At 38.1% G+C, this 26,648-nt stretch overlaps 4 protein-coding genes across 4 annotated transcripts; 2 read left to right on the top strand and 2 right to left on the bottom strand.

Annotated features, from left to right (window-relative positions):
- The first annotated feature begins 2,185 nt into the window (after positions 1 to 2,185).
- On the top strand, positions 2,186 to 4,486 carry LOC119999533 (succinate dehydrogenase subunit 5, mitochondrial-like). Its single transcript, XM_038847148.1, has 4 exons — positions 2,186 to 2,421; positions 2,859 to 3,169; positions 3,250 to 3,435; positions 4,093 to 4,486. Exons 1-4 carry the CDS (start codon positions 2,241 to 2,243, stop codon positions 4,147 to 4,149), a joined length of 735 nt encoding a protein of 244 aa, XP_038703076.1. The 5' UTR covers positions 2,186 to 2,240; the 3' UTR covers positions 4,150 to 4,486.
- A 365-nt stretch (positions 4,487 to 4,851) lies between these two features.
- On the bottom strand, positions 4,852 to 8,082 carry LOC119999650 (AIG2-like protein D). Its single transcript, XM_038847344.1, has 5 exons — positions 7,858 to 8,082; positions 7,455 to 7,527; positions 6,525 to 6,617; positions 5,777 to 5,860; positions 4,852 to 5,397 (listed from the first exon to the last, which is right to left on the bottom strand). Exons 1-5 carry the CDS (start codon positions 7,980 to 7,982, stop codon positions 5,251 to 5,253), a joined length of 522 nt encoding a protein of 173 aa, XP_038703272.1. The 5' UTR covers positions 7,983 to 8,082; the 3' UTR covers positions 4,852 to 5,250.
- Positions 8,083 to 8,658: 576 nt separating this feature from the next.
- Positions 8,659 to 14,031, bottom strand: LOC119999561. Its single transcript, XM_038847191.1, has 7 exons — positions 13,549 to 14,031; positions 13,355 to 13,443; positions 13,117 to 13,252; positions 10,043 to 10,141; positions 9,773 to 9,895; positions 9,284 to 9,546; positions 8,659 to 9,134 (listed from the first exon to the last, which is right to left on the bottom strand). Exons 1-7 carry the CDS (start codon positions 13,715 to 13,717, stop codon positions 9,024 to 9,026), a joined length of 990 nt encoding a protein of 329 aa, XP_038703119.1. The 5' UTR covers positions 13,718 to 14,031; the 3' UTR covers positions 8,659 to 9,023.
- An 846-nt stretch (positions 14,032 to 14,877) lies between these two features.
- On the top strand, positions 14,878 to 25,839 carry LOC120000742. Its single transcript, XM_038848860.1, has 10 exons — positions 14,878 to 15,390; positions 15,726 to 16,833; positions 16,920 to 17,195; positions 17,300 to 18,298; positions 18,503 to 19,039; positions 21,567 to 22,078; positions 22,409 to 23,513; positions 23,600 to 23,875; positions 23,983 to 24,879; positions 25,066 to 25,839. The coding sequence occupies exons 1-10, from the start codon at positions 14,894 to 14,896 to the stop codon at positions 25,648 to 25,650; spliced, it is 6,792 nt and encodes a 2,263-aa protein (XP_038704788.1). The 5' UTR covers positions 14,878 to 14,893; the 3' UTR covers positions 25,651 to 25,839.
- Positions 25,840 to 26,648: the final 809 nt, after the last annotated feature.

The raw sequence follows: 26,648 nt of genomic DNA, 5'->3' as shown, positions 1-26,648 counted from the left end.
ATGTTAATGTGATGTGGGATATTGTCAAGAGCCTAACTATAAATTGAAAAACCGGCTTGTCAATGTTAGGATTACTCAATCTTATAAAGCACTTTACTATGCCACATCTTTTCGATGTGGGATGTATGACAAACCACCACGCTTCCGACACCAACGTTAGTGTCGACTGCACTTTGCCTGAGGCTTTCACCCGGCTAGGCCCCTCAGTAGGGACCTTTTAATATTGTCCGTTTTGAGCCAAAAGCTCACACGACTATGTTTTTCTTGGGTCGTCGCCGTTGTCTTAAGTTCAAAATTGTTGGTTTTGTGATGAGAGAGACTAGACCTTTACATATAAGCCACTTGGTTAGGTTATACCAATCCAATATGAGATAAAGTTGTAACAGATGAGATGAATATATTGTTGGATATATATAACATGCATAAGTCAATATAGTAATAATTGCATAAACAATGACCAAGTTACAAAACAATAACATACATTAACAAAACAGTAACATAAATGCAATTGCTTATATTAAAGAATATCAAACCAAAACGTCAAGACAATTGATAGGAGAACAGCAAGGAAGAGCGAGGTACGGTGTGCACCGAATCTCCTTAAGGTGAATTTGCCCCAGCCACTTGGTGTCAACACTTCCGGACAAGCACCTCCCAAGATACAACGCTCTTTTTGTGTAGGTAAGTGACACTTCAATACCACACAACACTTTCGAACCAAGAAAATGAATGTACTCTCAGATTTGTGAACAAAAGAATAAGAGGAGAATAATGGTTTTTGTAGTCTCTCAACTCTACAACTAAGCTCTCTATTTATAGTAGAGCATTTCAACAAAATGGTCCACAAAATCAGCAATATGGACTGATTTTTAGGACTCATTATTGACCCACTTTCATGGTGAAATTATCTCCACTAATCATTGACCATAAACAAACCAAGAAATTTGTGGGAGGACCTTAACTAACTTTGAATTGGTCATATTATGCACCAATGTCTATGAGAATTACACATGAGTGGAAAATGTGTCTTGGAATGAAGTATATTTCTTTCAACTACACTTATGATATTTAATATCATTATTTTCCAACAATCCCCCACATTGAATGATAATAGACGATAATTCAGACACGGAAGTTAGTCTGAGAGTACATTAGGAGAAGTACTGCATCGAAATAGGTAGCTTTTGGCTTTGAACCTTCCTTAGTGAAAACTTATCGGACTCACTTAACTAGTCAGTGGACTAATGCCTTGAACTGCCAGTTGTTTATGTAAGCCTAGTCAATAAATCTCACACAACACTAATCCAATTCATAATTGGTTCTCGGTTGTGTTCATTATTTCGGCCCTGAACATCTTGGGTTCAGTGAGTGCTTTAGAAAATTCCGCCTTTAAAGATTTTCATAGAGTCGGCCTTACTCTTCACTCACATAAGTGATATCCTATCAAGAGTATCCTCTAATACTCCACTTGTATTTACAAGATATAGGTATCATTAAAAGCATTGCTTAACCTTGATACTCGCTTAGCACTTGGTGCATCCAAGGAATGGGACATGAAAAATTAATGCATTTGATTGAACCTTGAAGAATCCAATAAGAAATGCTTGAGAAGTTTTGCAGCCACCGAATAAACCCAAGATTTTCTGATCGCTTATCGTGAATTCGAGGGAATCCAAGGCTGGCGCAGGAGGCGAGGCGGGTCGGGTCACCCACCACCAGACTCCCCTGGCCTTAGATTCCTGTCAACATGTCTATATCTTTTCGCTTGCAGCTCTTATTAATATGAATATTAATGCTTGAGAACCTTAAAATATGACTCTCAAACATGGGGCATGAGCTTTGTCATTCTCGCATGTTGGTTCTAGCAAAATGGAGCCAACTAATTAGCTCCATTGGAACCATTTTTTCTTCATGGCCCAACAAATGCTACAATAAAATCCATCCACGCCCCCCTAAATTGCCTCATTACAATTGGCAATTGCTCTTAAGTTAACGTTCCTTCAATTGGCTACGTTTACTGGACAACAGGCCTTTGTCGTAGTAAAGATACATGGGCCTGCCCAAGACAAATGGACCAATTAATTATTTTAGGCCCACGGTTTAAGCCCGTACCGCAAGTAACACTATCCGGCCCTAAATCCACATCACTGTGGATTCGCCGTGGGGAAAATAAAACAAACGAAAAGAAAGTGGTTGTTGGTAGTCTCGCAGTAACAAAAACCCAGGAAAGCGAGAGGGAAATGGACAAGATGGCGATGCTGAGATCCGTATGCCGAGCTGCCTCTTTCAGATCATCGTCGCGGTTTGCGGCTATTACCGAGCAGCAGCTCCGCCATCACTATCACCACGCAGCTTCGCGATCCCTCTTCCATGGCTCTTCTTCCGCTTCAGTCACAGCCCCTTCAAGCCGCATCCTTTCTGGTACTCTCTTCTTCCCGATGCCTCATCCACCGAGGATAATCTGGATTGTTACGTTTATATTGTGATTTGGATGTGTAATTGATTTCAGATTTGAATTTTAGAGCACCGTGCTTGGATGAGTTTATTGTGTGATGGTTTTTGAGAGATGAACACGCTGTCTGATTTGGGGATTAGATTCTGTTTGTGTCTATGTTGCAAGACCACCGTATATGAATGTTTATATTTCGTTGTAATTTTTGTTTTGCAAGGAACTCTTTTGCTTCTATTTCTTCGTTAATATGGTCTGGTCATATTAGCAGATGCTGTATTTACACTGTAGGAAAGTGTGTGTAAGGAGGTATATAATTTATTTGCAAGAGGTCGCTCATATTGAATTGTATCTAGTTTTCTCTGAAAGATAGGTACTGAACTTGTTTATCGTGGTGTGAAACCCACAGATTGTAGATATGCTCTCACAATGAGTGTAGGAAGTATCCGATCTTTTAGTGAGGATGTGACTCACATGCCTGTCATAAGAGATCCTGAAATTCGAAATGTTTTTAAGGACTTGATAGCTGCAAGTTGGGATGAGCTCCCTGATGCTGTTGTCAATGACGCAACAAAAGCTTTGTCTAAAGATACCGATGACAAGACTGGCCAAGAGGTCCTGTCAAATGTCTTTCGGGCAGCTGAAGCAGTTGAAGAATTTGGTGGGATTCTTGTATCCTTAAAAATGGAACTTGATGACGCTGTTGGAGCGAGTGGCGAGGTATTTTATGTAATTGACAACTTTTGTGATCTTTCTGTTTCTCGCTATTTCTTTGTACTTATTTTTCTTGTTCTCTGTAGAATGTAAAGCCACTACCGGAAGAATATTCTAATGCACTGCGAACGGTTTTTCAACGATATAATGTGTATTTGGATGCTTTTGGACCTGATGAGGCTTATTTGCGGAAGAAAGTCGAGAATGAATTGGGAGCAAAGATGATTTACTTGAAGATGCGTTGTGCTGGCCTTGGTCCTGAGTGGGGGAAGGTATAAAATATATTGTGCACTATATATGAACTTAATATTCTTCCTATGCCACTGCAGAATTAGATGACATTACCATTGACTATATCATTCTATGCACTACACAGCACATGGGGTTCTGTGTCATAAAAAGCTTCACTTTTGTTGATACATGACCAATCCAAGTTGAAAAAAGTATGTGAAAAACAGTAAAGATAATTTTTTTGTCGGGTCAAATTGTGCAACTGACTCCTGTTCTTGGATGATTTAACATGTGCGCAAAGATCCTGGAATAATTTGATCATTTTTTCCCTACTAGCACTATAACACTCCCCAACCGCACCCCAAAAAGGATAAAATGAAAGAATGGGGTTACTTATGGTTATTCTCTGTCCACAAGCTTTTTTCTTTTTAATGCCGATTTGTGGTCTCTTTCTATAAAGATTAATTAACCACACTGCCCATAAAAAAAAAGGTTGCCTCATCCACAGTTATTCTTTGCTGCGTGGCTGCACATTGGCGGATCAGCTTAAATGTTGTGATGCAGCTCAATTGAATTTTTTTAATAGTTTTTAAGTTTAAACTCTTATACACTGACTGATTGAAAGTCCATTGTGTTGTGGTCCTTTAAAAGAATTTGGCCAATGAGTTCCTTATTATCATTTGGTCTTATGATGGCAGATTACTGTTCTAGGCACTTCTGGACTTTCGGGATCTTATGTTGAGCTGAGAGCTTAGCACCAGAGTTTGGAAATGTTATTGCCATTGTGACCCTTTTGTTTTCAGAATCATAATTCTGATTCGTTGTAGAAAAATCTTATTTTCTCTTCGAAAGATCGATTTCTGTTGGAGTTGGGTGTAGTTGAATAAGAGCTTTTCTTTGTCAGTAGCAAATGGAGCAATCTAGCAATCATGTTTTTGATGTTTCCTCCATTGGTCGTCCAAGGCCAATCGAATTTTTTTTCCTATTATTTCTCACAATTTTCAGTATATGATTATGTTTGTCGTTAAATTTGCTAAACATTTTGGGAAATAATTTTTTCCAAGAATTAATAATATTATCAGTTCTTTTTGTTTGTTTGGTAATTTCCATCTTTCCTGGAAATCCCATCTCGACAATGGTAAATGGCATGGATTTGTATTGAGAGAGTTATTGCCTCTATGAATCTGTTGTACCTTTTGAACAATTACATGAAATATGTGCCTCTTTATGCAGACGCATTCGTATAACGTCCTTAAGTAGCCTTTTGGTTTTGGATTATTTCAAGAAATTTCAACAAGAAAATATAGACAAGTTTGAAGAAAATCTTAAGGAATCAGTCAGAAATGCCAACTTTTACTCTCATTGACCATATGCTCAAAACATAAAAGGTAAACACTTCCATCAGGAGATCGGAGACTTTATTCACAAATAATATATGGAGACATTGTTTTCGAGAATTGAAGCTAAAATCTCTAAGTTGCATTATTGCAACTCTAGCACTGACCATACAAATCTACAAGACTCCCGTAGTTAACAGATCGGATGTACGCAGATCTTACCCTGCATAATATGTGGAGAAGACATTTCCAAGAACTAAACCTACAACTTCTCTTGGTTACACCCTTGCAACTTTATCACTAGGCCACACATGCTAATCAACCATAACAACTTAAATTTAACACGAGATTAACAACAATGTTGCACTTTTGGAATTTCCATTTCAACTGGAATTATTATATCGTGAAAAAAATATGGCAATGTATGGCATCTTTTGTTTAAGACCTGCAATCACAGCACTTACATCACGAGCCCACGACCAGAACGTAACAGTGCTACAGAATAGTCACAGACAACATTTACGAGTCAGCGGAATCATGGCCACAATCTTGCCCATACAAGGATTCATACACGGTCACTCTTGGCTTTGAATCAGGCAGCTTCAGCTCTTCCACAAAACCATTGGTCATCTTGATAAAATCGTCCATGTGCACTGATTTCCATTCCTTTAGTTACACATTCAAAGCAGAGAAAGTGTAAGAAAAACCAACCAAAGCAAAATTTATCAAACCTTGCTGATGCACAATTAATCTCACGTTTAACGCAAAGCTAGTTTCATAACTTTTAAAGAAGATGAAACAATTTACAATATATATATATATATATATATATATATATATATATATATATATATCTCTTCAGAACCTTGCAAGCATTGTTAAGAAAACAAACAATAAAAGCGTAAAATAAAGAAAAGAAGAAGTTGGAGGTTGCGTGGGGAGGGGAACTGGGGTTAGCCTCTTTTCCCCACCCCAAACCAAAGGGTGTAGGAGCTCTTTAACAAAGTTGAAGAGATCAATAGAAGTGGTTACTAAGTTAAGTTACCTCAAAATCCCAATCACCATACAAGTTTGGATCATTTTTATTGCTCCAAATATAAGTATGTGTCTGTAACTTCTCAGTACCCTCCTGCAAACAAATAAATCATCATTTATACTTCATATCCAGAATCATCATGAGAGCAAATATATTGGAAAATCCCAACTGATAACATGTCTTTGAAAATTGGAAAGCTGCCTTCCCTACAAAAAAGTGTATTCTTTTCACTTATATTTATCAACCAGTATGCTTCTAATTTCCAAACTACATAATGTCTCCACCATTCTGATTCTTTTGACATATAAAAGAGAGAGAGGGGGGGGGGGGGGGGGGGGGGGTGAAGAAAGCAAGAAGAAGTGAGGAAACAAAATTCCTGTGATGAATACAAAGAATTTCTAAATGTTGATTACTTTATTGCAAAGGATTAGGAAATAAAAAAAATGAACAGATGATTTCTCAGTGAAATCACCACATCTTCAAAAGATTGTGCAGGTTCTGATATAAAAAGAATATTGTTTGCAGTATAGGCAGGAATTATTTTAAGCATAGGTAAACTAAGCAAATCGACCTCTCCATGCCAACCAGGGTGGTCACCAAAGGGTTTCCAACAACCGAAACAACATTAAGAGCTCCTCTCAATGGGGAAGGATACTATCATTCATAAAAATTTTATATAACACCTTCCAAGACACAAGCAATATTGTGAATTTAAGTAATCAAATGATGTTAACTGAGTTATTCATTTTGCACTTACATTCAGAGAAATCTCAACAGTGCTCCTTTCATACTCAACATCCTCAAATTCATCCAAGATATACAACTCAGGATCTGTAATTCCCAAGAGGACCTGCAGATATATATAATAATAATAATAAATTATACGTTCATCTCATTTATCATAAAATGATAGAAATATCAACCAAATATTAGCATCCATATGGGTTTCATCATCTTTAAATGATCACCCAAAGATAAGGCCATTTAATATTTTTGATCAGATGGAGAAGAACATGATAGGGAGTGTTCATGGATAGAGCATTCGTCCACTGCATAAAATGAAATTATCAAATGCCGTCCTTGGCTGCTAGTCATGGTGGTTGCCATAGACAGTGTAATGTCAAGTTATAGGAGAATGAGGCCAGCACTGCAATACAAATGGCAAGAAACTTACTCAAGCTATTGAGGCCAAGATAATAGAAGGCCAACAATGAAATGGAATACATAAGCTATTGACGAGAGATGCTCACAAGAACTAGAACAGCCAAAATATTGAAGGCCAAATATGAAATGAAATATGAACAAAAATTTTCACTGTTGTTGACTTCAATGGCCCCAAGAGAAGAATTAATTCCATTACGTTATCCAGAACACAAAACTTCATGAAATGCCAAGATAAAAGAAAGACCTTGAACTGAGGATTCAACTGGTGGAAAACTACATCTACATCATTCTTCAAACAGCTATAGTAAGGAATCCCAACAGAGTAAGAACTATATCATTTAATGTCAATTCTAACCAATGACGATTGTTCGCTCACAAAGAAACTTGCAACTCTTGTTCATGATCAAATTCCAAAAAAAAATCATAGAAAAAGCCAAACCACAAGAAAATAAACACAACTTGAATATGCCACGAGTCAACAAAAAAATAAATAAATAGAAATAAAATCTTCTCTATAACAGACCTTTCCAGTAACCTTGTTATTCTCAACTGGCAGAATAGCTGGATAAACACGCCCTTTGATACTAAACCTGTGACTGAACGTTCACAATCAATTTTTTTCTCCCTTATAAAGAAATCACGGTTAAAAAGAACAGCAGCAAGAACAATAAGAAACCAAAAGAAATCATAGCTTGATATCATAATCTTCACAAGGAATTTATTTAGAGGCTATAGCTACGATGATCTCAATTGAACAATTATCCAGTTAAAATATGAGTTGTTGTCAAAAATCCATTTTGGTGGCCTTGGCTTTCAAAACAAAGCAAATTTTAGCACAATTTCAATCAAATCAAATCTAGCTAATTACAAGCCGATCAACGAAAGAACGCAGATAGATTATACGGGATTAACAGAGAGAGACGGACTAGCCATGGAGGATAGCCAGAGAGGAGTGAGGAACGCGCTTTAAGAGAACCCGAACAACGTCGTCCGCCATGAGACTTCCATAAACGAACACGTTATGCAGTTGCTGCGTCCCTACTGCACTCATTTTGCTTTCTCTTACCCTCCCTCCCTCGCTGATCTGATTCCTCAGGCTCAGAGACAGCAGAAGATCTTTCTGTTCAGAATCTTGAGAGGTGAGATCCCATTTTTTGTCTTTCGTGAGTGGAAAAGGAATGGGTTGATCGAGCCCAAACTAGCCCAACCCATTAGTTGTCCAGCTGACTTTATGACTAGAAACTGGGCCGATCTTAAAGCATGTAATTGGATTGGGCTTTTACCAGCAGTGAAAATATGTACCCCTGACCTCTGTTGAATTTAAATAGGCCGCCAGCCCAGATTTTTCATTTTACCCGCTGTTCTCCCCCGATAAGGTATTTTTTCCCTGCTGGTCGGAATAAATCCTTCAATTCACTGGAAGAGATCCAGTTCGACTAGGAAAAAAGGTTGATCCAAGCAACTATAGGCATATAGCTTCGGAAGATATAGAACATACCACTATCAGGAACATGGTGTAATTTGGACGATTGGGTGGGGGGAAGTTATAGAACAACCACTATCAGGAACATGGTGCACTTTGGACGATTGGGTGGGGGGAAATGATTCGAGAAGATACTTCCTGGTTTGATCAATCCATAATTTCCTGGTTTGATGAGAAAAGCTTAGCACCCAGATGTCATGGTGATGGTAAAGTTACTTGCTGATTAAACCCATGAAACAATACATATAGTAAGGATGCAAAAATCTATTACAACAAAAGAATTTCCTCATCCCATTACAATCAACTTTCTCTGGTTAACAAGTACACCATTTCTAATGTCTTACAAGTCAGGTTACCTAAGCAACGAGCTTTCCAACTTCAAATCATGGGCTTATGACCAGAATCACGTGTTACAAAAAATTGAACGGTAAATAAATCGTAAACTTGAAAATCATTCTCCCAACCCGTCCCCTTCCTCTATTTTTGCAAGCCAAAACAACGTGATAAGACAAAATCCAATGGTATAAGCACAAAAATTCAATGATATAAGCAGCGCTACATACAGATTGCAGGTAGAGCCAGCTCCACGTCGGAGATTATAAAATCCAATCACATACTGGTGACACCAGAGACCCAAGGAACAATCGTTGGTGCGTTTGGATGGGAATGTCTATATGATTCAGGATATCTGTCCTTAAAATTCAGTCTAGGCTTTTCTGCCTGCATTTTGAACATGAAAAATGTGATAATCAGTGTGAACATTCAGGGCACTATGGATAATACAATCACAAAACAAAAAACAAAAGATAATGATAATAATAAAGGAAAGGGATGCAGCGGTTCAATGAATAAGGTAGGCCAAGGCTTACATATTTCAGCCAGCACTCCTGATTTTTGTGCTCATAAATATCTGGAGAATGGCATCCAGTCTCAGATGGGCAATAAACCCATATATTGCATTTCTTTTCACCTGGTTTCGCTCGCTTAGCCTGATCTAAGCAAGCTTGGCAGCAGTCAGCTGCACTTTCTTTATGGTGAGTGAGACCCCATCTAACGGCAACACCATCATAATCTGAGTGAAGCTCAGGATGACATTCAGGAGGAAGTGGTCTGCCAGGTAAAATCTCTTCCTCTAAAAACAGAAAGAAAATGTATGTCTCAGTACACGATAGACGGATATCCTTATCTTACTGTGACTTGACATAATCAAATGAAAAGTCAGGTTGGGTCCAAAAGGGCAAAAAAGAGTAGGAGTTTAATAGATCTAAATGTCAACTGTCTCCAGCTCCTTGACAATAGGAGAAAGAAAGGCCGCAGGTAGGAAAGATTTTGACTGACAAGAAGACTTGATTAATTACCAGACTCTTCTGCACCCTCAGGCTTATCATCGTGTTCCTGGTGAATGATTTGAGCAGGTATCCAGAGCCCAATTTCCTCTAACAATCCAGCCCAATCAGATTCCAAGGCTCTTACAAGCATCCCTACACATTAGTCACTCAAAAAAAGTGATCACTAAGCCATTGAGTACGGAGTTCCCCTGCAGAATCTATTATGGCGGATTGCGAAGGATTTCGTAGACAACATTAGCTCAAACACCACAAAACTATATCACATGAAAGAGACTATACCAGCTTCCTCTTGCAGAATAGTTGAATTCAGTCCCTCCCTTCCAATGGTCATATTTTTGACTTCTTGAAGTTTTTCTTTGCGCCAGCTTTCAACCGCTTCTGCATATCAAAAGAATTCTAACATGATAACCATCAAGACATAGGCTAAAATAAATCAGTTACATAATAAAGACGGCCACATACAACAATTTGGAAACAATTACATTTTTGATAAAATGTTATCAACTCAACTATCCACAATGCGGATATGTGCCATTACTTCACATGCAATGCTACATTGCTTTGGACGGACATATCGTAAATTACTTCTCAAAGACCACAATTTAAAAATTAAAACTCAGCAGAATAAAATTAACTATACAACAAATAAATGAAGAAAAGAGTACTCACGTTTCAAACAATAAGACAAGAATGATGGAATAAGATTGAATGGTCATCTGTAAATGTAGTCAAACTACCAAATGGACCTAAGTACAAGCCTCTATAAGCCTTGCTTTTTAGTGAAAAACAGAGCTAGGAGCCGAGGACTTATGATTCATATGAATGTAACACTGACTGCATCTTCTCCCCATAAGCATTCTTTTTATTGGATATAGCTCTTGTCCTCCCCACCTCAGCAGGTGAAACACAGAAGGTCTTGAGATGCTCTACCATGTATTGCCTATTCAATTCAATGATGCATTAACTGTTCTAAACTATTTTATTTTTTGATTATAAATTAGGATTTTAAATAATAAGCATGAAAATTCTTTTCAAATGATTGAGATAAAATACCACACCCAGCAACTCCCTGTCCTGCCTTTTCCCACTTAGACAATGTTTTTGGTGAGCAAATACTAGGCATGTGTGTTTATGTTGTAATCTAACCTCACTAAGGTTACACCCTATAGTAAAGATTGCATATAGTCACACAAGCAATGAGGCATGAGGCAGAAGCCTAGAGGACAGAGTTCAAAATCTAAATTGGGCAGACACAAAAGACCGGAAGAACACAAATTTCAATCATTACAAGTTAGGTTGAGAACCACTATCTTACTCTTAAATGACTTTCTATCCCATTGAATGCCACTCCACAAAAAAATGCTTCATATCTTCTAAACTTGTGAGAAATGATTGTTCTCTTTTCTTCATGAATTTGTTAAGCTATCTAAACAAGCTCATACAGAATTGACAATTTATGAAGGAGAACTATGGGACTCCAAACAGCATCCTGTATGGACTATGGAGCGTTATCTTTGCAATGCTAAGTAAGGTTGCGTACATTTGCCCTTCCCCGATACACACATGCATGCCTTAAGCACCAGGTGTTATTTCCTTTAGTTTTGCCTTGACAGTATCATTAAGATCCACCCAAATTCCAAGCTGCAAAGAGCATGTAACTATGCAAGGAATCTTCAAGCTGCAAAGTGTGGATTACCATGCATCTACAGAATCCAATGTAATAGAAGGCTGTTTTCCATGAATTTCAACTTCACACACAAAGGTACGATTTTAGAATATTTTAGAAGTCAATCATACGGTGAATAACTTATATAGATAATTGAGCACCATATCATTAAAGCTAGTCCAACAGACCAAGAATTGGCAGTCTCTAAAAAGGTCAACAAGTGAACTTGTGAATCATGTGCCTTCCGCTAAAAAAACTAACTCCTTTTCTCTTTTTCTTCTATACAAACAGAAAAATATGGCACCATAAGCTTTAAATGGTGCTCCAATCTAGCTTCCCAAGATCCAACTATAAACACCCACAGTATCGTTACTTCACCTTGATACAATCAATCACCCAAAGGACCTCATCCTAGTTTGAAACACTCAGCCAAGGCTTTTATAACTCACCTTAATCATAGAGTTTCCTTGCTTCATCAACAATGAATTTACCTTCTATAACTCATTTCATTAAAAGAAAGCCCATTCTTGAAAAAATTTGCACATTTCAAACATGTTGAAAACGGGCAAACCTTGGCCTAATGGTGAAGTTGCTTCACCACAACATAGGGATCACAAGTTCAAACCACGAAAACAGCCTCTCCCCAATGTGGGGAATAAGACTGTGTGTATCTCCCTTTCCCAAACTCTACCTCCACCATGGGAGCCTTGTGCACAGAATGACATTACTTATTATTAGAATCACTTGGAAGGTCAAATACTCCCAGAGGATATCATGCTTGCCATTCAAGAAGCAGTGTCAGCACTGAAACAGATATGACAGGGTTCCCTCTCCCGTTGAATTACAGTAAATTGATTGAAAGGCATATGCTTCCCGTCATAATCTGCCTCATAGTATTTGGTTTTACACAAAATTTAGAACCACAAGCAGGAAACTTTATTGAGCATATGCCTCAACTTCCCATTTTCATATTTCATTCATAATACCATCCATTCCAATTCAGAACATAAAGCGGAATGGATACCGGAAGGAAAAACATTGTTAAGTACATAAAGATGATGAGATGGTAGATATGTGCCATAAATAAATATGGAAATTTATAAATGAAGCACTTAGAAATATGACTCAATTGACATCACTTTAGAGGAAAGTATAAGACACGCCCCAGTGCTTGGAGAGTATATTTCCCTTAAAGAGCATTTTCCACCAGGAGAAGACACAAATACTTACTGTGCTAATTTGAAAGGGAAAAGTCCAAGATTGATAAATTTGATCAAGAACACAATTTCATCAATTTTAATTTGTAGGTGACAGTTTAACAGCCAATGTAGTGTATGTTAATCACGATAGAAATAGGCATGCTTTCAACTCAATGAAAAATCTAGTAGCCCAGGTCTCACCATCACGCCTGTGTTCCAAATTCCTAGCTATTTCATCATACAATACTTTGCCCCAGTCAGTAACCACACAACACACAGCGGAGACACTACAAATTTATCATCGAAAAAATGAGCTACTTTAGTTCTCCACGGATGCCCGGTGGCTGAACTACTATAAAATGTTCTCACTTTTAGGTATAGCAACCATGATAAAGTCATTATATGATCATGGACAACAATATAAATTCAGTAAGATTATACAACAACAATGACGGAACTAAGATGGAATTGAAGGATGGCGCACTCACCTCCCTGATCACTAAGACTAGCATTAGCATTCAAGCTTCTTAACCTCTGCAAAATTTCATCAGCTATCCTCTCCTTTACCGCTTGTGACAATGTCCCTACAGGTAATTGGCTAGAGAACTCCTCAAGTCCCTTCAGCTTTTGCCCACAGCAACAACAACAATAGCATGTACTACTTATTCAATTATCCAGACAAGTCGAATCAAACAAACCAAATTCAAAATCACACATGAGCCTTACCAGTTTAACAAGCTGCTTTGGTTCTTTGTCTCTTCGAATTCGAATCGACTCTTCCATTTTCCTAATCTGATCTGGGGCGTACCTTACAACTGTAGAAAATCCGAATCATCAAATTAGTTCTCCAAACAAGCTAAGCATCAAAGCAACATCGAAAATAAAAGAAAAATTATATATCAAAGTATTAGGCGCAGCACCATCTAGGGAATCGTCAGCCGAGTAAACGTAAATGGAGGCGTAGAGAGAGCGAAGAACGTAGAGAGCAGTAACAATGTTGATGAAGCAAACAACGAGAGTGATTCTCTTGTACGAACAAGAACACCCCAATCTCCCTCTCCCTTGATATCCCCACTCTCCCCTAGCCATCTCCTGCTCCCTTCCCTCATTACACCATATCCACTCGACTTCTCAAGAGAAAAACTCTTCTTCTTCCCTCCGCTTAGATCGATCGAACAGATCGCTTAAAGCAAGACCTGGGTTAGCTCCCTGATTCGGGTTTGTGCAATTTGGTTTCTGTTGAAGATGCGGAGGAGCCTTGCGAGGCAGGCAACGGTGAAGTGGATTGTTGCTCCGTATTTGCCCTTTATTTGTTAGTCAGAGGACGGACCGCGACGGTCCGTGCTAACGTGCGCTTCCAGTAGATGAGCGAGATAATTACTTGATTAGATGTGCTAATGAATTGCAATCATTGCTAATTTAAGTGGAACCGGTGCTAACTTGCCGCTTTGTGGTATATTAGTTGGGATGTCGCGTCCAATTTTTAGCTACAATTTTAATTTTTAACTATAATTCTCTATTAAAAATATATTAAATCATGTTTTAAAATGTTATGGAGTATTTGGTGTTTATAACATTTGGAATTTAATAAATTTTGAAGAAAAAAAGTCTAAATCATAAAACTTGAAGGAAAATTAATGGCACAAAACCTCTAATGATGGAAGGAAGGAAGGAAGGAAATAACGTCGAAATTGTTGTCATGGGAATTGAACATGTGAACTTCTGTTATCACAGTCAATTTCGTCATTCAAACCAAAACTTCTTTGTTTCTTAAATATTAATTCTAAATTTTAAATTTTAAACATTAATTCTTAATTCTTGAATTGTAAGATCATTTTCAAAAAAAAAATCATGATTTAATAATATATTTTTTTAGAGAATTGTAACTAAGAATTAAAGTTTTAATGTGTAATGTGTTGCTAAAGTGCGCCACAGGAGATTACAATCATATGATTACTTTGGTAATGCTAGTATTTAATTAATAAACCTTGTAACTTTAATTCTTTTATAATGTAGATACTTGCCTATCTATTTTGTTAATGTTTTTTTGTCTATGCTTAGCATAAAATTACTTGGCGTTTATAAATTCCTTTTAATGTTGGCAGCTTGTCAAATGCCCAAATGACATTCATCAACTCTCACATGGTCAAACTTTAAAGAAAGCGTGTGCCTGTACCTAAATTAATTAATTTTGATGGTGTCCGTTGTTGATTTTTTTTTGACTTATTTTTCCACTGCGATCGCTCTTTGCACTCTATTGCATTCATGGACGAAGCCGGCTCTTCTTCTTCTTTCTCCTCCGGTTCGTGGACTTACCATGTGTTCTTGAGCTTCAGAGGCGAGGACACGCGCAAGCAATTCTCCGACCATCTATTCAATGCTCTCGATGATGCAGGGATCAACACATTCCGGGATGACAAGCTTAAAAGAGGAACAGAAATCTCGTCTGATCTCGTGCGATCTATCCAAAAATCCAGGATAGCACTGATAGTCTTCTCACCTGGTTATGCGACTTCTGGATGGTGTCTTGAGGAACTTGTAAACATAATGAAATGTAGGAAAACTGTGCGACAAATGGCTATGCCTATATTCTACAAGGTGGATCGTTCTGATGTGAAGGAGCAGAGAGGGAGTTTTGCGGAAGCATTTGCAGATTACGAAGAGCGTTTCGTATCAGAGATGGACAAGGTAGCTAGGTGGAGAGCAGCTCTCACTGAAGCAGCAGATTTGCCTGGTTGGGACTTTAGAAAGGATCATAACGGGTACAATTTCTTCCTCTAATATGTATCTCTCCCCTATTAGTTTACCAATATGACTGTACAAATGGGAATCTAGTATAGTTAATAAAGTGTAATGGGTTCAGTAGTACTCTACATATCTGTTTTGAGGTTCTGATGAACTGGCGCCCCAAATGTTCGATTGAATGCTGCACCCATTTACATCTGGTTCCTACTTGCTAGTCTGTGTTTTATGGGCATACTTGAAGAAATTAACTGTTTGATTATTTTGTTTTCATCTTGTCAAGATAGTTATAACAGGTGTTGAAGTTTATTTCGGTTGTTTGCCATTTTGATTTACAATGATTTCATATTTCTAGGCATGAAGCAAAGTTTATCAGGGGAATTGTTGAAAAAGTTTTGGTAGAATTGGACCCCACTCGCTTATTGGTAGCCGAAAATCATGTCGGATTGGATTCTCGTCTAGAAGATATGAGGAAGTTGTTAGATAGGGGATCAAATGATGTTCGCGTTGTAGGAATCTACGGTATGGGTGGAATTGGGAAAACGACCCTTGCCAAATTTTTGTACAATAAAATTTGTCATCACTTCGAAGGAAAAAGTTTTCTAGCTGATGTAAGAACAAATTCTAAGCGACCTGATGGCCTTGTTCTATTACAAAAACAACTTCTCTCTGATATTTTAAAGATAGGTGAGATGATGTTGAGTACTAAGGATATGGGTATTAGTGTTATCAAAGAAAGACTGTCTAATATAAAGGTTCTAATTGTTCTCGATGATGTAGATCACTTCGATCAAGTTCACGCACTAGCCAGAAAGGGTAATTGGTTTGGTCTTGGGAGCAGGATAATAATAACTACTAGAGATCGACATTTGCTTGAGAAGCTTGAATCGGATGGTGTATATAGGGTTGAACTGTTGAATGAGACAGAGTCTCTTGAGCTTTTTAGCTGGCATGCTTTTGGGAACGCACATCCAGCTGAAGACTATGTCCAGGTCTCTAAAACTGTTGTTGCTTTGTCAGGTAGATTGCCTTTAGCTCTTAAAGTTTTTGGTTCTTATCTCTCTGAAATAGACACAAAAGAATGGAGAAGTGTGCTGGAGTCGAAGACAATTCCTCATGATGACATTTGGAAAGAACTAAGGATAAGCTATGATGCACTAAGTGATGATCATGAGAAAGATATATTCCTAGACATTGCTTGCTATTTTATTGGCATGGACAAAGATTATGTTGTTAAAATACTGGATGGTTGTGGGCCTTGTGGCTTCTTTGCTGAAATTGGAATCAGTGTTCTCACTCGTAGATGCCTTGTAACAATTAATGAAAAGAACAAATTGATGATGCATGATTTGCTCCGAGACATGGGGAGAGAAATTGTTCGCAAAGAATCTCCAAGGTTCCCTGGAGGACGTAGTAGATTATGGAAACATGAGGAGGTGTTTGGTGCACTAAGAAACCACACAGTAAGTGTCAGATAAACTGGACGTGTAGTCTTACTTAACTTGTGCTGTTTCCTTGTCAGACTCGCATTTTTTTTCTTTCTTTATAGGGTACAGAGGTTGTTGAGGGACTCATGCTCAATATGCCTAGTCCAAATGTGGCACAGTGTAGTGCTGAAGCTTTTGCCAAGATGACCAAACTTAGATTACTCCTTGTCAGTTCTGTATGTGTAACCGGAAGCTATAGTCAAATTTCAAAGGAGCTAAGATGGCTTTACTGGTCTAAATTTTCTTTGAAGTCAATACCAGCTGATTTTCATATGGACAACCTGATTGTTCTTGACATGCAATATAGCAGCCTTAGGCAGGTTTGGAAGGACAATAAGGTACAAAATTTATACTGTTTTCTCTGATTTCCTTTTATGATTCTTTTCCCGAACAATATACATCTTGCTTCAACATGCTTTTTTCTTCTCTTAATTTTCTTCAGCAGGTTCTTGGGAGGTTGAGAATTCTTAACCTGAGTCATTCTCCTTATCTGGCAAAAACTCCAGACTTCTTGAAACTTCCCAATCTTGAGAAATTGATTCTTAAAGACTGCAGAAGTTTGGCAGAGCTTCACCAATCTATAGGATCTCTAAATAGATTGATTCTTGTAAATGTCAAAGGCTGTAAAAGCCTCAAGAGTATTCCAGTGAGCATTTGCAGGTTGAAGTCTCTTGAAATTTTGAATCTCTCTGGCTGCTCGAAGATCAGCGAATTTCCAGAGGACATTGGGGAGATTGAATCGTTAAGAGAACTTATTGCAGATGGAACAACTATAACAAAAATTCCGATTTCTTTGGTTTCCTTGAAGAATCTGAGGAAATTCTCTCTTTGTCTATGTAAAAGAACTGCTTCTAGCGAGTGGCCTTCTCTTATTAAGTCTTGGGGATCGTTGTTTATTCCCAACCACCCTGTGTTACTGCCAGCATCATTAGCAGGGTTAAGCTCCCTAACCACACTTTGTCTAAGACTTATTAAGTCTTGGGGATCATTGTTTATTCCCAACCACCCTGTGTTACTGCCAGCATCATTAGCAGGGTTAAGCTCCCTAACCACACTTTGTCTAAGAGACTGCAATCTCTCAGATGATAATATCCCAGAAGATATTGGTAAATTATCACAATTGATTGTGTTAGACCTCAGAGGCAATGACTTCTGCCGCTTACCAGAAAGTGTCACTAGGTTCCTTCCAGTGGATAAGTGTACAAGGCTTCAATCACTCCCTGAGCTCCCGAAGAGTTTAGTTGAATTGTCCGCGACTGATTGCACATCGCTGAAAAGAATATCCATTGTGTCCGAACTTGAACAGCAGCCAACTTTATTCCTTACTAATTGCCACAATCTACTTGAGATTCTTGGCTTGGAAATTTTGAACCTCAGTGGACGTATACATATGGAAGGTTGCAACAATCTAAAGGAGGCTTTTAAGGAGTCTCTCTTACAGGTCATCCCTTAGTCTTTTTCTCTGCATATATAGTCATATATATTATAGACATCGATGAAAATGGAAGAGGAAAAAAAGAGAGAGACTGAAATAGGGAGGGTGAATGCTTGTACTACAAGCATCTAAATGCTGAAAATAAATCATGCATCATTTCTGCTTTGTTTATAGCGTAAAATTAATGTGTACTTAATATCTGTGGTATAGGGCTGTTGTCGAGGTGAAAATTGTTCTGTTTTTCTACCAGGGAAAGAGATCCCAAGCTGGTTTAGCCATCAGAGTGAGGGTCCTTCACTGTCATTTGAAGTGCCTTCTATTCCACCCTACAAGTGTAAACGATTCACCATTGGCGTTGTGTTTGCACATAACGTGGAGAAGAATGAGTCCAGACTTTCATCCTTAGTTACCTTAGTTGATAAAACGACAGGCCTTGACTTCACCTTTAGGCCACTTGCCTCTGCCATTCCATCTATTCCTCAAGACCACATTTCCTTGTTTCAGTTGCCATCAAATGTTTGGAATCAATTGAATGATGGTGATCAAGTAGAGATGGTGTTGGATTTAGGTGATGGGTTTATTGTGAAGAAGTGTGGGCTTCACCTTGTATTTGAGCAGGACGAAAGCAGGGTTACCCAACTCAGTTTTACTTCTTGTGATTTTCCAGATAAGAGAAGCCATGAAGATGTTGGACGCAGCAATGGTTGGTGCAGTGGGGATCAAAATAAAAGATCGAGACATCAGACATGAACATGATGTTGATGCAAGATTACATTTTCATGACAAAGAAGATATGGAATAACAATACCCTCAAATAAGTCAAAGCTGGCTTGTCTATGAGAGCTTGAAATTAACAACAGTTCTACTATGCTATTACCTGAATGTAGGCTATTACCTGAATGTAGGCGATGGGTTTATTTGAACTTTTTCTTATAAACCACATGGTTTGTTGCTAGGTAGTTAAGAAAATTGGTTTGATTGATATCATATGGAAATGGTTGCTATGTTCAATGATATCATAGCCATTCATGTACCATTTTATTGTAGTTTATTAAGGACACCTATTTAATTAATTATATTATATGATTTGTCAGTACTGTCTGTTCAACATTGCCCTAAAAAGGAAATTGATAAACAAACCCCCCTATTTTAAACCCCCTCCCCCTAGGTTGTCACTATTTGTCTTGTCATGTCATGTCTTTTCATCATGTCTCATCTCATATACATACACATATATATATAGATATATACATACACACACATAGGGGAGAGAATATATATATACATTTATTAATTTAAATGTTTTGATTAAGATTATTTGTTTGCTTTTTTTAATTATCATAATTTTGTAAGACATAGATAATAATTTATTCAAGTACATGAATAAAAGCTTCAGATGAAGATTTGATGAATCCATATGAGTGCATGTACGCATCTAATCGTTCCGCATACGGAGTCGCCCATGCAGCTGCACAAGTATGTCTACAATGAACCCATTCGGGTGTGATGGGAGGCATTGGATAATTTCTTGTCAAACCAACTTTGACGTAGTGATTACCATTTACGTGCCCTATAGCAATGGCAACGCGTAGATAGGGTGATGGAGGAGCTGTACGTAGTGGTAGATATGTCCAACTCTCTGCATGATGAAGAACATGCAATATCACATTGTATGCAGAAGCAATCAATAGACCCATATATGGCATTGTCATCCAATGCTCAAATGGTGCTGCAACATCATCTTGAAAAAAGTTCAGTGAGTGTTTCAACTCCGCCAATATGTCCCGTGACTTGGCATTTTGTGCAGACATGTCAACCATAATTTGAATTTCAGATTCAGAAAGTCGACCGGGGTATGGATGTCCCTCCATATATAATGCAGGATCATGATTATGCTCCGCACACACCACCTCCAACATCCAATCATCGTCTAGCTTCATTTTCCTCCCTCTCAATTTGAACGGACATTCTATTTTTTTGGTGCCAGTCTGTTTCGTTGATGGTTTCTTGCTCTGGTAATTGCCACCGCGATCACATTTGAATTGTAATCTGTGTTTTTTGCCGAACCCACCAATATCTGATCTATAAATGATGATGATATATCCCAATTTGTGTCCAGTTTGTTGAACCCACTCGATCATCGATTGTCGCGATTTGAACACTTGATCAGTTTCAAATTCACATCTATCGTTAACTTCGATATTATCAACCATCTCGTCCGCATGTTCGTCTTCTTGCTTTATTTCGACTGAGATAAAATCACCCTACAAACAATATAATTTACACTGAGTATTTACAAAAAAACAACAATATAATTTACATCAGTATATGTATTTACCTGTTCACTTGAACAACTTGACAAGTGGTAGTCGAAAATATCACTAAAGTAATCCATATCCACAATAGGTTCACTCTCTTTTTATCTCAACAACAGACTACTTTAAGACTCTCTCTCGTTTTTTTCTCACACACTACTGCTATCTCTTGCAGCTTCTTTAAATGCTCTGCAAACTCTTCTCAATTTATAGCCATATATGTACACATGTATAGTCAGAGAATATATTCTCTGTCCTATACAGAGAATATATATTGAGTTGGAGTCCATGAGAGAGTGGTGGATTGAATACATGAACGGTCAAAAAAAGGGGCTGACGAATTTTACGATGCAAGGACCACTAAGCAAAAGGTGATGTTTTTTTACAATTTCAAACCATTGAAAAGTCATTCAACGGATGAGATTGGAAAAAGTCATTAAAGTAGTCTAAAGAAGATAGGGCGTTGAAAGTAGGGTGTTGGGATAGTGCTTCCCCCTAAAAACATGGTTTTAACTTGTAACGACTTCTGTGCTTATGAATTCATTAGTGCTAAATGTTAAAAGGACGCGTTTTTTAGAATGTCGAAAAGTGAAATTGTAAATGGGGTTCACTCGTTTCGAGTTCGAGTTGCATTCATTTACAAAATAACATAAATTCTCTTTAATCCACATACAAAATTTCAGTATAGATTATAGTACTTTATAGATGCCCACTTTATTGCAAAATTAAGAAAAAACCTAAAGTAAAAAAAGAAAGAGAAAAAGAAAGCATGTGCCTGTACTTAATTAAAGTCTAAAGGAGTATATTAACATTTTAGTTAAGGCAGAGCGCAGCATTTTAATTAATTAATTTTTATGTTCACCGACTCTGAAGAAACCCACACCGTCGAAGGAAAATTCGAGGATGGTGGCCGTTGTTGAGTTTTTTTTCCTCTGCGATCGCTCTTTGCACTCTGTTAGGCGTCTGTTGCGTCGATGGACGAAGCTGGCTCTTCTTCTTCCTCCTCTGGTTCGTGGACTTACGATGTGTTCTTGAGCTTCAGAGGCGAGGACACGCGCAAGCAATTCACCGACCATCTCTACTATGCTCTTAAAGATGCAGGGATCAACACCTTCCGGGATGACGAGGAGCTTAGGAGAGGAAAAGATATTGCGGCTGATCTCGTGCAATCTATTCAGAAATCCAGGATAGCACTGATAGTGTTTTCAACTGATTATGCGGCTTCTGGATGGTGTATTGAGGAACTTGTAAACATAATGAAATGTAGGAAGACTCTGCAACAAATGGTTATGCCTATATTCTACAAGGTGGATCGTTCTGATGTGAAGGAGCAGAGAGGGAGTTTTGCGCAAGCATTTGCACATCATGAAAAGCGTTTTGCATCAGAGATGGACAAGGTAGCCAGGTGGAGAGCCGCTCTCACTGAAGCAGCAGATTTGCCTGGTTGGGACTTGAGAAACTATCATGACGGGTACAATTTCTTCCTCTAATATGTATCTCTCACGTATTAGTTTACCAATATGACTGTAATCTAGTATAGTTAACAAATTGTAATGGGTTTAGTAGTACTCTGCATATCGGTTTTGACGTTCTGATGAATGGCTTGCCAAGTGTTCGATTGAATGCTGCACCCATTTACATCAGGTTGCTACTTGCTAGTTTGTGTTTTACGGGAAGGCATACGTAAAGAAATTAACTGTTTGATTATTTTGTTTTCATCTTGTAAACATAGTTATAGCAGGTTTTGAAGTTTACTTCGGTTGTTTGCCATTTTGATTTATAAATGATTTCATTTTTCCAGGCATGAAGGAAAGTTCATCAGGGAAATTGTTGAAAAAGTTTTGGTAGAATTGAACCACAGTCACTTATTCGTAGCCAAAAATCCTATCGGATTGGATTCTCGTCTACAAGATATGAAGTTGCTATTAGATTTGGGATCAAAAGATGTTCGCATTGTAGGAATCTGCGGTATGGGTGGAAGTGGGAAAACGACCCTTGCGAAATTTTTGTACAATAAAATTTTCTCTCTCTTTGAAGGAAAAAGTTTTCTAGCTGATGTAAGAGAAACTTCCAAGCTACCAAATGGCCTTGTTCAATTACAAAAACAACTTCTCTCTGATATTTTAAAGAGAGGTGAGATGATGTTGAGTACTAAGGATTTGGGTATTAGTGTTATCAAAGAAAGGCTGTCTAATATAAGGGCTCTAATTGTTCTCGATGATGTAGATCACTTAGATCAAATTGAAGCACTACTAGGCAGAAAAGGTAATTGGTTTGGTATAGGGACCAGGATAATAATAACTACTAGAGATCAACATTTGCTTGGGGAGCATCAATTGGATGGTGTATATATGGTTGAACTGTTGAATGAGACAGAGTCCCTTGAGCTTTTTAGCTGGCATGCTTTTGGGAACGCACATCCAGCTGAAGACTATGTCCAGGTCTCTAAAACTGTTGTTGCTTTGTCAGGCAGATTGCCTTTAGCTCTTACAGTTTTGGGTTCTTATCTCTCTGAAATAGACACAAAAGAATGGAGAAGTGTTCTGGAGGAGTTGAAGACTATTGGTCATGATGACATTTGGAAAAAACTAAGGATAAGTTATGATGCACTAAGTGATGGTCATGAGAAAGATATATTTTTAGACATTGCTTGCTATTTTATTGGCATGGACAAAGATTATGTTGTTAAAATACTGGACGGTTGTGGCTTATTTGCTGAAATTGGAATCAGTGTTCTCACTTGTAGGTGCCTTGTAACAATTAATGAAAAGAACAAATTGATGATGCATGATTTGCTTCGAGACATGGGGAGAGAAATTGTTCGCAAAGAATCTCCAAGGTTCCCTGGAGGACGTAGTAGATTATGGCAACATGAGGAGGTGTTTGGTGCACTAAGAAACCATACAGTAAGTGTCAGATAAACTGGACGTGTAGTCTTACTTAGCTTGTGGTGTTTCCTTGACAGACTGACATTTTTTTTCTTTCTTTATAGGGTACAGAGGCTGTTGAGGGACTCATGCTCAATATGCCTAGTCCAAGTGTGGCACATTGTAGTGCTGAAGCTTTTGCCAAGATGACCAAACTTAGATTACTCCTTGTCAGTTCTGTATGTGTAACCGGAAGCTATAGTCAAATTTCAAAGGAGCTAAGATGGCTTTACTGGTCTAAATTTTCTTTGAAGTCAATACCAGCTGATTTTCATATGGACAACCTGATTGTTCTTGACATGCAATATAGCAGCCTTAGGCAGGTTTGGAAGGACAATAAGGTACAAAATTTATACTGTTTTCTCTGATTTCCTTTTATGATTCTTTTCCCGAACAATATACATCTTGCTTCAACATGCTTTTTTCTTCTCTTAATTTTGTTCGGCAGGTTCTTGGGAGTTTGAGAATTCTTAACCTGAGTCATTCTCCTTATCTGGCAACAACTCCAGACTTCTTGAAACTTCCTAATCTTGAGAAATTGATTCTTAAAGACTGCAGAAGTTTGGCAGAGCTTCACCAATCTATTGGATCTCTAAATAGATTGATTCTTGTAAATGTCAAAGGCTGTAAAAGCCTCAAGAGTATTCCAGTGAGCGTTTGCAGGTTGAAGTCTCTTGAAATTTTGAATCTCTCGGGCTGCTCAAAGATCAATGAATTTCCGGAGGACATTGGGGAGATTGAATCGTTAAGAGAACTTATTGCAGATGGAACAATGATAAGGAAAATTCCAATTTCTATTGTTTCCTTGAAGAATCTGAGGAAATTCTCTCTTTGTCTATGTAAAAGAACCGCTTCTAGCGAGTGGCCTTCTCTTATTAAGTCTTGGGTATCATCATTTATTCCCAACCACCCTGTGTTACTGCCAGCATCATTAGCAGGGTTAAGCTCCCTAACCACACTTTGTCTAAGAGAATGCAATCTTTCAGATGATAGTATCCCAGAAGATATTGGTACATTATCACAACTGATTGTGTTAGACCTCGGAGGCAATGACTTCTGCCGCTTACCAGAATGTGTCACTAGGTTCCTTGCAGTAGATAAGTGTAGAAGGCTTCAATCACTCCCTGAGCTCCCGAAGAGTTTAGTTGAATTGTCCGCAACTGATTGCACATTGCCGAAAAGAATATCCGTTGTGTCCAAACTTGAACAACAGCCAACTTTATTCCTTTCTAATTGCCACAATCTACTTGAGATTCTTGGCTTGGAAAATTTGAACCTCAGTGGACGTATACATATGGAAGGTTGCAACAATCTAAAGGAGGCTTTTAAGGAGTCTCTCTTACAGGTCACCCCTTAGTCTTTTCTCTGCATATATAGACATCGATGAAAATGGAAAAGGAAAAGAGAAGAGATTAAAATAGGGAAAGTGAATGCTTGCACTACTAGCATCTAAATGCTGAAGATAAATCATGCATCATTTCTGCTTTGTTTATAGCGTAAAATTAATGTGTACTTAATATCTGTGATATAGGGCTGTTGTCGAGGTGAAAATTGCTCGGTTTTTCTACCAGGGAAAGAGATCCCAAGCTGGTTTAGCCATCAGAGTGAGGGTCCTTCATTGTCATTTGAAGTGCCTTCTATTCCGCCCTACAAGTATAAACGATTCACCGTTGGCGTTGTGTATGCACAAAACGTCGAGAAGAATGAGTCCAGATTTTCTTCCTTAGTTACTTTAGTTGATAAAACCACAGGCCTTGACTTCACCTTTAGGCCACTTGCCTCTGCCATTCCATCTATTCCTGGAGACCACATTTCCTTGTTTCAGTTGCCATCAAATGTTTGGAATCAATTGAATGATGGTGATCAAGTAGAGATGGCGGTGGATTTAGGTGATGGGTTTATTGTGAACAAGTGTGGGCTTCACCTAGTATTCGAGCAGGATGAAAGCGGGGTTACCCAACTCAGTTTGACTTCTTGTGATGTTCCAGATAAGAGAAGCCATGAAGATGTTGGACACAGCAATGATTGGTGCAGTGGGAATCCAAATAAAAGATTGAGACATGAACATGGTGTTGATGCAAGATTACATTTTCATGACAAAGAAGATATGGAATAACACCACCCTCAAATGAGTCAAAGCTGGCTTTGTCTAAGAGAGCTTGAAATTAACAACAGTTCTATTATGCTAATACCTGTTCTTTCTGGTGATTTAGCATTTTTTTTTTGTTTTGTAATCGAATATGAAGGTCTGATTTAGTTGAGTTTTGACTATGGTATCCAAACAAAGTAGTTTTGGTTGGGATAATGTCATTGATTGTGGTAAGGGCACTTGTAATGGTGCAAGTGCTAATGTCTCTAACAAAATTAATCTTGGATCCCACCTCTATTACATAAAAAGTTAAGTCAAACACGTATTCTAATAAAACCACATCAGCAAAACACATGTTTCAATACAATTATATCAACAAAACACAAATTGCTATACATTTTCTTGTCCCACCCAACATGGAGGCCAACAACATTCTATTCCTTCCTATTATCCATAACAAAACTACATCAAAACACAACATACCAATACATCCACATCAGCAAAACACTTCTCCCAATACAGCCACATAAGCAAAACACGTTTCACAATACATCCACATCAACAAAAGACAACATCTTTGTTGATCCAATAACACTTTACCATTGCAAGTACCCTAACTCCTTACAAATGTGGGAGGTGCAGGTTCAACTCCTAGGTCTATCAGGTTCGGTATCATTTCCTTGTATAAGTTAAAGGTTCGTGATGTTTTCCCTACATAAGTTTCTGTCCGATCTAAACTGTCATCAACGTGGAGGCAACCCAAGTTTAGAGCTGGTTTAATTATTCGGTGTACACTTTGAGTTGAGAAATTCTCCATTAAAAAAAATGGTATCCAGCTCGAAGTTTCGAATTGCACTGTTTTTGTGATCATTTGAAAATTTGAATCTGATTGGTTGGTCACTGGTTGGATTTGACATGCCTTTATAGTTTGTTTGAAATACACAAAAAGCGGAAATTAATGTTCCCAGCCAATCAAATTACGCCTGTGATGTGGCAGGCTCCTTGCTGGTGACGGTAACATACTC

Source organism: Tripterygium wilfordii, chromosome 6 (genome assembly GCF_013401445.1).
Source record: "Tripterygium wilfordii isolate XIE 37 chromosome 6, ASM1340144v1, whole genome shotgun sequence".
NCBI lineage: Eukaryota > Viridiplantae > Streptophyta > Magnoliopsida > Celastrales > Celastraceae > Tripterygium > Tripterygium wilfordii.
Note: the sequence above shows the minus strand (reverse complement) of the source record. Positions and strands in the feature narration are given on the sequence as shown.